This window comes from Diospyros lotus, chromosome 6, assembly GCF_014633365.1.
Source record: "Diospyros lotus cultivar Yz01 chromosome 6, ASM1463336v1, whole genome shotgun sequence".
Lineage (NCBI taxonomy): Eukaryota > Viridiplantae > Streptophyta > Magnoliopsida > Ericales > Ebenaceae > Diospyros > Diospyros lotus.
Genome location: NC_068343.1, coordinates 9,819,561 through 9,831,582, shown reverse-complemented (window position 1 = coordinate 9,831,582; position 12,022 = coordinate 9,819,561). Strand labels below are relative to the sequence as shown.

General features: G+C 36.0%; 1 protein-coding gene across 1 annotated transcript; it reads right to left on the bottom strand.

Moving 5' to 3' along the window:
• Nucleotides 1-3,576: 3,576 nt before the first annotated feature.
• On the bottom strand, nucleotides 3,577-11,624 carry LOC127804886 (gamma carbonic anhydrase 1, mitochondrial-like). Its single transcript, XM_052341970.1, has 5 exons — nucleotides 11,354-11,624; nucleotides 8,146-8,289; nucleotides 4,793-4,918; nucleotides 4,542-4,693; nucleotides 3,577-4,171 (listed from the first exon to the last, which is right to left on the bottom strand). Exons 1-5 carry the CDS (start codon nucleotides 11,466-11,468, stop codon nucleotides 3,893-3,895), a joined length of 816 nt encoding a protein of 271 aa, XP_052197930.1. The 5' UTR covers nucleotides 11,469-11,624; the 3' UTR covers nucleotides 3,577-3,892.
• Between the last annotated feature and the right edge of the window lie 398 nt (nucleotides 11,625-12,022).

Below are 12,022 nucleotides of genomic sequence, written 5' to 3'. Positions count from 1 at the left end.
ATGGGAAAGGAGTGGAAATTAATTTCCCAAAATGACCGAAGAGGACATTTCCACTTTGGAATTTGTATTTGTATTTATGCCGTGCCACCTCGAAAATTAAAACGTGTTGTTGTCATTAAGCGTTGCGCTTTGTCCTGATGTCTACTTGTCTTCGCTCTCCTAATTAATATTATTATTATTACTATACCTTTTTTTTGTGAGTGTTCTTTTTCTATATATGTTTCTTCGGAAACATTAAAATTAAAATAAAAATTAGTTGAGAGAATTTATCATATGATTAAGCTCACGCCTCTTCCGGTGGGCTCTCCTTTTGATTGGCCATCCTCCTCTCGTAAACGTGCCACGTCAACAACTCACTTATTAGAATTGTCAATCTTCAGTCCCACCAACGGTTGAGCAGTCCTACTCCATTTAATTTATGAATTTATTTAACTGTTAAACCCAAATCTATCCATATTTAACAAGATTATTATTATATTTTAAAAGGTAAGGGTAATTATTGTTATTTTTAGAATAGTGATTAAAGTGTGCTATAAGTGTATGATGTCTGATGTTTTCTAATTAAGTTCTTGCATTAATTAGTCAGCTTTTTATTTTTTTTTTAAATTGAAATAGGTGAATAGTGATTTTATTTACAAATTATACCAATTAATTTTTCTTAGTATTTAGAAGTTGCATCGATCAAATCATCTCTTCTCATTAGTAGTTTTTGAAATGTGAAAATAAGAGCAACCAATATATAATAATTTATTCTAAAATAGTATCATCACGTCACATGACACATGAAGGGGATTGAATTGAATTACTTTGCATGCATGAGAAAGAAGCCCTTTTGCTGCAGGAGAGAGAGACAAGTAAGTACTACTGTGTCAGCATCTCCTCTGTTTTATGGCGCCAAGAATAACCCACCTTTGTCCACTACGCCACCACTGCTGGTTTGATAGATGGGAACTATATATATTATTCCAAGCTTAACTAGTTTAGTTAGTTAGGTGAGAGAGTGGCATATAGCAATGGAGTTTCTCTCGAAACTCGGAAGCCCATTATTGTAAAAGAACGATGAAGAAGACGAGCAGGTGGACGAAGAGAGACAGAGAGAGAGAGAGAGTGGTTACCGTTGTTGTTTGAAGCAATGGATGGAGCAAATTGAAGGCTAATCGTCAATCAATATATTGCTCATGTGCTTGGTAGGGTCGCTCAAGTAGATGGGGGGCTAAGAAAGAAACAGAGGGGGCCAATGATTTGAACATGCCTGTCACTCTCTTTGTTGGATCCAACTCAGTTTCTTTCTTTCTTTCTTTCTTTCTTTCGGTTCATCTCCCCCATTAGTCACCGACCAATTTCGCCCCATATATCTCAACAAATAATTTGAGCCCAAACCATTTGGTAAAAATATCTCAGGGCAAGTTTTGAGTCTACCGGATGAGTGCTTTATGTTTATTTAATGCATGCATAAGGAATAGTGGTTATACATAACATGGACATTAAAATTTTATAAATATATTCTGTATGTTGATGCAGGTGTTTGAATCTGTGAGTTTTGTATGTTGCATGTTAAAAGGCAATGTGGGTAAATCTCTCAGCACACAATCTAATCATGGAAAATCTCTTGAAATGCTTTTGAAAATTGAACCATTGTCGGCCGGGCAAAGGTAGGTAATCTTAATTAGGAAGCTAGATCTCAAACAAGAGATGAACCAGAAGATTCAGGACCAATTCATGTGTATGGCTCAGCAGTATCTTGATAATAATAATAAGAATGTACAGCAACTTTGGGAATATAATTATTAAAGCAATAAATATTTGGGAAAGGAAAGAAAAGATAAGATAGAAACGTCTTTCTCGGTATCCAAACAGTTGATTTTGGGCAAACAAATCACACACACATAGAGCATCTCCTTTTTAAGGCTACATGTAAAGAAATGGCAGTCTCCCTTTTCAAGCCTTGAATCCATTAATTAATAGATTATTAATCGATCGGCAGCGGAAAAAGACAAGATTCAAGTTCATGCAAAGCTTTTGATTCTTCTTCTTTCTCTTTTCCTCAGGCTCAGAGAGTGTGAGTGAGTGAGAGCAAAGAGGCCCAGTTCACCTTCTCATATTATCACCTCCTGGCCAGTGGGCATCAGGCCACATCATCACCTTGCACAATTGAAGAATGATACTGTTACAGACACTTTTACGTAGAAAGAAAACATCGCTACAGTAACAGTAGTGATATTGCAGTAACCCTTTTATATTTATAGATTTTTTTTTTCGATAAATTATTTATTGATATAAAACCATTAATGGATTGCATTAAAAAGGGTTTCCAGACACAAGACTCTGCTTCTTGAAGACATAATCTTTTTTTCGTTATATATATATATATATATATATATAAAGAATGAAGAACAGTATGATGGGTCCCTGGTGCTGGCCACTTTATGCAAAGTCGCATCTTGAAAATTGAAAAATCCCAAAGACTCACTCACATATACATCATTCATTCATTCCAGCGTTCAATCGAGTTGTTTAATTAATCGTGTATTTTACGAATCAGTACAGACTGCATACATAATATACTACTATTATTATTATTGAGAATTAATTATACAACTTGGGATATGATTGCAAGAATATAAATGCCACATCAGCGCGCATGCGGCCACCAGAACCAATGCTATTGGTCCAAAATCATTGTGATTGCTGATTGCTAATTAATTAATTAATTAATAGGAGTTTCAATTAATAAAAAATAAAACTGCAATTAAGTCCCTGTATTTGTTTTTATATCTATTCATAAACATTTATAATTATCAACATCATTCATTCAACATTTTATTATATAAAACAAATCTGTAAATATATATCACTTTTCTTTTACATGTATGTTATGGTACTTAATAGCTCTTTTAGTCATATACCTATAGTGGATGAGTTATTAACTTCTGACAAAAATGTTTTTGAATATAGTCTTTATTTGGGGTTTTATTGTAAAGATGATTGATTGATGCATGGTTGGAAACGGATTAGTGGGGAAGCACCTTCTCCAAATGAAATGAATTTCAACAAGTCTTCTCAAAGCAAATCACTATTTTATTTGATTTTATTTATTTTTCATTTGTCATCCAAATTTTCAAATATAACAATTGATTTGATCCAAATAAAGTACTTTCCCCATTTCATATATGCATATCAGCTCTCTCTCGAAGACATGCGCGTTTTGCCACTAATAAGCAGCTTAATGTAATGTCCTGCCCCTTGGGTCAACTCACAGGAACTGTACTCCCATGTCATGTGCATATCAGCTCTCGAAGACGTGCGCGCTTTGCCACTAATAATAAGCAGCTTAATGCAATGTCCTGCCCCTTGGATCAACTCACAGGAACAGTACTCTAGACTAGAGTTGGAAGACAATTTTATTATAGTTTTCACGTTCTCAATTGCTTTATTTGTAATAATTTATTTATTAGCTAAAAACTTGTACATCGCGATTGGATTCAAGAAACAAGAATGAAAAGTTGGATACAACGTGGGCTTATCAGATAAATATTGTTAATACAGTGGAGAAGAAGAAGAAATGAAAGGGATCTAAATCTCCGAAAGGAACCAATGCCGCATTCTTATTTCCAGCAAAACACAGGCAGAGTAACTAAATCTAATTAAAGGTTCCCGGATGGCCAAAAACATCTGATCTCTGAGCATTGCACTAATTTCTCAAGAAACAAACAGAAACCGAAACCAGATCTCCTCTAAGTTAATCAAAGAGGATAACAGAGCCATATGCCAGAAGAGCATAAAAATTATTAGAAATAAAAGGTAGCCATTCTCCATAAATCCGCACATAACAAGAAAATGTTCTTTAACATCAAAGCCCAATAGGAGATCCCTTGCCGGGAAAATCTGGCTTTTAAGTGGCCTTGGGTGCTTTGTCTGGTTGGATATTATCCGGAAGTATGAGCTCAGGAGGTGTTTCCCGAACAACACCCAACATTGAATCGTAATCCTCATCCCGACGAGCAAACTTCTTGCGCAGCACCTTCTCCAACTCAATCTCGTCAAAGCTCTTCGCATTTTCAGCTGCATGAACCTGCGCTAAGTTGACGTAGTTTGTGGCTGATTGGGATATGAAGGCAATCTCATCTTCTGTTAGCTTCCTGAGAAACCTTGCCGGATTACCTCCCCAAACCTGTGTTCATCATTTGTCAATTAACCAAGTTTTTCAATGTGAAATATAACACACAAGTATATTATCCTGCATCTTCATTTAGTACTACCAGCATAAAAACCATTTTTCACAGTTGGGAGACCCGAATTCCAGTCATTTTAATGTGAACCATCGAACAGAAGGGGTGATAGCTGATTGAACCCTCTTTTCATGGTATTTTTCCTTGATAAAGAAGGCAAGGTAACAAAAGTTTCTACATTTGAAGTATCAAAGCCATGAAAATTATTTTGCATGATATGGAAACGAAGTATTTCTCATGATTCTACAATAACACAGGAGGGAAAAAAAAAAAAAAAAAGAGAATACCCAAATTTAAGAACTGCTTACAGACCTCTCCGCAGGGGATCCTTGTATTCTGTCTTACAAGGGCGCCTGCAGCAACCATGGCATTTTTCTCAACCACCACTCCGTCAAGCAAGGTGGCACCCATACCAACAAATGCCTCATCCTCAACAGTACATCCGTGTAACACAGCACTATGACCTGTCCAGTCCAACTTGGAAATTTAATGCAAGATGCAAAGTTGAAAACCACAACAAAACTAGGTCTATATCTATCAAAACTTGAATTACTGTCACCCACCTACTGTAACATTGTCACCAATAATAGTAGGCAAAACCTTCCCTGCTAGATTAGATTTGGCTACATGAACAAGGGAATTATCCTGAATATTTGTTCCAGAACCAACGCTGATGCTGTTTACATCACCTAGGTACAAGAAAAGGCAACATGTAAACAAAACATTGTAATGCAAACTTGTCATTTTCTGGGCAGAAGTAGACTAAATCAGCTGGGGGAAAATATATATATACAACATATAACCGTGCAAGGGCTATTATCGATTAAATTCAAGAAATATGTCAGTACACCACAATTTCGTCAAACATACTAAAGAAGACAAATAGACTAAGATGGCTGAAACACATCACCCAGTAAATGGTTCATATAGCAGTGAAACGATCAAATAGTCTTGTCCAACCAAGTCTGCTCTGTCAGAGTACCACCTCTTATGACACCCACTACCACCACATCAATTTACCATCATACAATCTCCCAGCCCACAAGAGAGGTTTAACCCCCCAAATCCTCACTACCTTGAGAATACAACTCACTGGCTCCAACATTTTCAAGCTACCATCACATCTACCACTAATTAGCTACTACACTTCCCATTTGGACAACCACCAAATTCTAGTATGATATTTCAGAACTTTCAGTACCCAGCACCATAAGCACCCTTTCACCAATGCCCCAGTCTTGGCACCAAAATAAATTTGGAAAAAAAAAAAAACTCACTATGTTATCCAAATTTTAAGCTTACATGGAGTTGATATAACACCACAAAAGATAGATAAATTATTAACTAACAAACAGTGATTCCCCTTATCCAGACAGATTAAAATCCTAAAGCAAATTTGTCAAAAGCAGATGACTCATTCGTTTGACTACCATCAAAGGATTGCCTAATGGTTTCACTCTGCTTCCCCTTTTATGCCACTGAAATGCTTCCACTAATTCAAAGAACTTCATCACAATTAGTCTCATCCTCTTGTTGGCAGCTTCATGATTCTTAGCAATCAAAGTACAAGACCTCCCACATCGAATGTTGCAATTATGGTGGACCTATAGCCAATTGGATTTGGAGGTATCGTCCAATATTACTGGAAAAGTCTAATACCTCAGTAAATATATGAATTGGTACACATTCTGAAACATGATATACTTTATTCCAAAATGATTCCAATATCTCTTTTTTATTTATACAATGAACTGAAATCTAGGAAGCATGTTTTGCCAAGACACAAATTATAGAAATTAGATATCATCTTGCAAAAATGGGTTTTTTCATGATCAATTTGGAAAACAAAAAAAACTGCATTCAATTATACTATTGGTTTGCTTTTTTACTGAAAAATATATTACCGGATGACTATAAAAGGAAATTGCTTAGACATACCCTAAATTTTAATTCCACAATCTACCACATCAAGGACACATGATATACCACATGCCCTTCTTGTAGAAAGTTCTACAAATTGGAATGATCAAATACAAGGAAACACAGGTCTTAAGGCAACAGGCAGTTTCTCAGCAACATCACAGCAAATAGGGGTAGGATTTCTCCCACTTCAGCAAGTCCTTTACATGCTCAAGCTCATTCTTCTTTATTTGCAAGATATCCTCACTACTTTATAGTCATAGTAAAATTCATGTAGTCAGCTCAATTTTCTGTTTACATTATAAAATCAATAGCTGGAGGAGATGAGAAACCAAAGCCTTACAAAACCATCTTTTTAAGAAAGTAAAATTAAAATCATCTCATCATGGACATTAACTAACCTATTTCTTCCCTGCTTATTTTCTCTCATTGTTTAGTAACTATATTTTTCTTGAAAAGTATACTTCAATGGATCTGGACTTGTGAAATATACAAGTATGAAGGAGCATGCAATAAGCTCACCAGCCAAAATGTAGGAAAATCAACCAGTCATGTATTGAATAAGGTCATCTGTATCACATTAAAAGGCATTGCAACTATAACTTCAAACATGTTGCTTGGGCTCACAGCACTAATGAAATAGGAAAAATTGGTTTTGCATAATGTTATGCAGAAAAAAATGGGACTACTGATTTTGCATGATGGAATAATAGAAATAAGAAATTCGCTATTGAGCTTCAGCAGCATGCTATTTAGGATTTCAAACAAGAAAAATATACAAAATGTGAGGATCATCCACTCAATTGGATGCGTATTAGATGAGGTTGTGTTCTAGCTAGATATGACCAATGGCTGGAGTCACTGAAAATCTATATACACATGTAGATATAGCACGAAAACCGACTGTCTCATCATCATCAAAGTTCATTATATATGCTTTGTTCATAACTTTGTTCACTAGAGAGCTAAGGACTATGAAAGGTCATATGGCAGCTTATACTTTACAATAGAGCCTTGAAAGCAATTTTAGAAATTTCAATTACAACTACAACTGTTAAAAGTTGTCTAGAGTATAGGATAAGAAAATCTGTGAAAGCAGTGTATTTTGAGGGCCAATGAAGTATTAAATAGAAGTTTATTTCCCAATCATGTAATTAGTAATAGTCGGGGGGTTAAATTGTAAATATCTAATAGTCTTCATTGGGATATCCGCCCACTATTATAAATAAAGGGCAAGGGGATAGCCGAGAGAGGCAGATTTTCTCATTCTATTGTATCAAGCGGACATTCATTTAGAGAGAAAAGCTAGTGAGCAAGACAGCTTTGTACTCTTGGAGAATGAGTGTTGGATGTACTCGGGAATAAGAGAAATTACTCAAGCTGTTGTACTGATCGTTCTTGGTAATAAAGAAGGCTGCTCGGTGGTGGTTTCAAGGATGGATGTAGTGTCATTTACGTGGCATGAATCAGGATAAAAACCGGTGTCTCCTCATGTGGTTTGATTGTCTTTCTTGTTTTGTTTTATGCCTTTAAATTCTGTTATTTATTATCTGATGTGTTGTGATCTGTTGGCCGGTGAGTTGTGAGTGATTGTGAGGGGTGTTTGATTGGTTTCTTGAAGGACTACAAGGCTGCCAGTGCTCCCAATTATAACTCTATTTGTAGCAGTATCTTTTGGCAAAATCTTTATTGAAAAAAAAAATTCTTAAATAGTTCAACTCTGAAGATCTTACTGCTGTCAGAACCTAAGAAGTCCACCAGTAACCTAAATAGAGGAACCATATCTTGCTTAGTTTACATTTTGCTGCTGGAGACATAGTGCTAACAAAGACACAATCAGTATAAAACCCTAGCATTGCAGAATTAGAAAATTGGAAGTATGCATCATATAGTTCAGTTCATCGTTAGGAGAAACAAATAAAATAAAACAAGGAACTAAACAGCTGAATTGAGTTTCAGGAAGGAAAAACAAAATTTGATCCAAGCTACACCTTACCTCGCAAAACACATCCATACCAAATGGATGAACCTCTTCCAACCTGAACATCTCCAATAACAGAAGCACTAGGGGCCACAAATGCATCCTTATCAACCATAGGAGCCTTGTCAAATATGTTCATCAATGTTCGATGCCTAGACACTGAGCAATAAAATTAGAAGAATACATATGAGCAGGTTACAAAAATGTTATATGAGTAGTTCAGTCCATTAAATGAAACAAACAGATCTCCAGAGAAAAAAAAAAAATCATTCAAGAGAATGCACATTATAGTAAAAACTGGCAAGAGAGTAGCAACCTAATGATTGACAAATTGGTTAAAATGCAGTTAAAATGTCAAATAGCATGCAGTAATGGTCAACCCTTTCCTAGAACCAATCAGTGAGTCAACTATAAAGAACAAATGATTGACCAAAGGGATTGACCTGTTGACAGAACTTACTGAAGACTATTAACAAGCATGTGAAGACTTCCGTTCATTTATGTAAAAATTGCTGACAACACCCAACCAGTAAAGGCTATGAACTATGCAATTTGCTCATCATGCCAGTAAGGCATGACTACAATAGACTCTATTGCAATTTCTTGTAGTAGTGTCATGGGAACACATGCCTGTTAGAAGCAAAGCGTGACAATATCAGTCCATTACTCCTATGATTTGTGTCTGTCAAGGATGAAGTTAAACCCTGCCTTAATGAGTCTGAAATATTTGCAGATGACATTATCTTATAGAAACAATTCCTAAACTAAAACAAGAATGCCTTCTCCAAGTTGAATTGGCCTCATGGCACCTAAATCCCCCTTCAAGTGACATCCCAAGACAAATCTCTACCTCAAGCCACCAAGTTAGCAAATCCTACAATTCCTGGTTTTCTTTCATGATGGTATTCTTTATCACACTATCTTGCCTCCAAGAACCAAGCTTTCTAACACCTCCTTGTCCTAAGAAAATCATCTGTACAAGGCATGTTCCAGAGCATCATCAAAATACCCATATTACACAAGCATTCCCATGACTCAGTTTCAATAACCTCCAAACTAATGCTATTGTAAAACACTCCATCTTAGGTGCCCTAATATGGTTCAAACATGTTGAACCATACATTACTGCATCACATGACAATGGAATCTTATGCCCATCCCTAAAAAATAGAAATAATCCTCTTTAGTTGTATCATTAAAATTAAGGTGTTAAAAACACAAAAGTATATTAGCAAAAAGACTTAGAAATTAAAATTGTTGGTGCCAAGCCCACATGAAGGAGGGGGATGCACTAGATAGTTAACAGCCAATGTAGAACTTATCAGATCAAAAATTTACCACATAGCAGGATAAAGGCTTGATATGTTGTTGTCTATGTTCCACTACTATTGGGAAAATAGTTGTATCACAAAAATTAAGGTAACCCATACATTTATAATGGTAGAAAGATTTAGAATTCACAATGGTCAGAATGATGGTGAGAAAATGCAAAAAGTGAAGGACTGAATGACACAGGAACGTGAATCCTGCAGGCACCCCAGCGTGTCAGAACATCACTTTGCATAAGATGCAATTTACCCGCCATGATTTTACACAAATTGGTATAAAAGCAAGTGTCTATTGAACCACTTGCAAGATACAATAAAGTGACAAACGCTAGCACTACCGGTGTCCTACTACATCTCCAATTCTGCAAGTTCCACAAAATATAGACATCCTATTTTCAATGGTAAATGTAGTTCCTATGAGATGAAAATATGAAATAGAGGAATTTGATTCCATGATTAGAGTGCTTCAAATTGAAGAAAGTGCTTCAGTGCTAGAATTTCAGTTGTTAGGACAACAAATTTAATTCATAACGGAACACTTCTACTTCATTAAGTTATCTGAAATGGCTTGAACCAGCATTCTGTTTGTAGGTCTGATATCTTTTCACAGCATTGGAGCCCCTTCAAACAAAGGTTTTCACTTTTTGTTTTCCAATAATTTCACAATTTAATAATTTGGATTGCATCCCTTCATTAATTGTCAGAGTCTCAGCTTGACAGAGGGTAAATTCTCCTTGGTGAAGAGAATTAGGGTTGGCTTTGAGAGAGAATGAGAGAGAGAAAAACAGAGAGAGAGGGAGAGAATTGAGGGAGAGAGAAATTAAGAGAGGGAATAGACTGTAAATTCATCAAAGTATTCCTCAATAGTTCTTTATTAAGAGGGAAAGCCCTTATATAGGCCCATCTCCAACTGTTACAACCGCTTACTATCTTGGCTCCTACTGTTACAACTTCTAACAGCTTCCTGTTATAACCCAACAGCCTATTGTTACACTTCTAACTACTTAATAACCGTAAGGGTCCTGACATAATTTGAGTGGTGATGTCGATTACCTATACCCTTTATAAACAAGAAAGATTTCCAGCATTTATGTCTCTTTGTTCAAATAGACCAAACCTTTACACTGCCCATCATGTCACCACAACATCCAGTTGAATATCATGCTGTTTCATACAAACAGATATAGCTAAGAGGCCAAGCAACAAATTGGTCTGTAGAATGGGTAATACTTTTTAACCCAAAAATATTTTCCTCCACATATAATAGAGACTTCTCTTCAAAGAGTTACTTGTGTTATTATTTTAAAGTTATTTAGTCAATAAATTGGACCATTTTCAAACATTCTTTCACCAAAAAGTACAAAAATCTTTTCAAAATATCAACAAAACTAATTCATTAAAATTCATCATTGCATAAATGTGAATTAGTTTCATCAAGATGTAAACCAATTTTTAAATCTCAATCATATGTGGGGGCAAGATACAGTTAATTGCGCAAAGTTTTTGTCTTGAGACAAGAGACAGGCAATAGAATTCATTCTGTTCCGTGAGGACCAGTCAATAGCTTCGTCTAATAACCACTCAGTCCAACAATTTTTGCATACAACGACCATATTTATAGACGCGAAAAATTGTCACACACATTCACACTCGGACAACCGGTGGAAGTAAGCACGAGTTTCAAAAATGGAGCGCGAGGATAGAGGATTCCATCACAAGCAAACTCCAAACTAACACGATTAAGCATCAAAACCATGATTCTAGTTGTTACAATAACAACCCTAACATATCCACAGACCACGTGATAGACGACATTTGTTCCGAATATGGATTTGTAGGGCACAAAATGGATTTGAGGCCACGAGGATCTGAGAATAGGGGAAGAGAAAACATACGTTGTTCTTGGAAGTAGTAGTTGCCCTGGAGGCGGCTGCCGAGGCGATCGATGGCTTGACCGGTCTCGCGGATCCAGAATCCGACCGTGTAGATTGCTCTTCCTAGCGTGCCCATCTTCCTCTTTTTGTTTAACCAATTCTTCTTCTCAAAATCGAACTGTGACTTTCGGAGGCACAACGAGCGAGAGAGAGGCGCTGTATTTAGGTGTGGAAACGAAGCAGCACCCGGGGCTACCAGAAGAAGTGCCGTAGAAAGTAGAAATGTGCGGCCTGGTTCACCTACAGTGCTTTTTCCTACATAGCCTGAAATCCTCCAATGAACTTTTGCCACGCGCCATCGCAGGAAGTTTTTCCCTTTCTCTATTTTTTTTCCCTTAAATCTTTTTGGCATTTCTTGTGAAAGAAAATTCAATATAAAAATTATGATTTGAGTACTATCGAGCTAATGCTATATAAAAATTATGATTTAAATTTGACCACATCGGATTTCTTTTCAGATTTGCATTCTCATGAAATCAAAACCCATGCTCATATGAATTTGTTCTAATGAAATTAATTTGTAAAAATTTATTAAATTTTTTCAAAGTTACTTTTACCTTTCTTTTTAAATGGCATTAATAATGATAAATTTAAAAATATTACCTTACACGCCCAATTTCTTGTAATCTT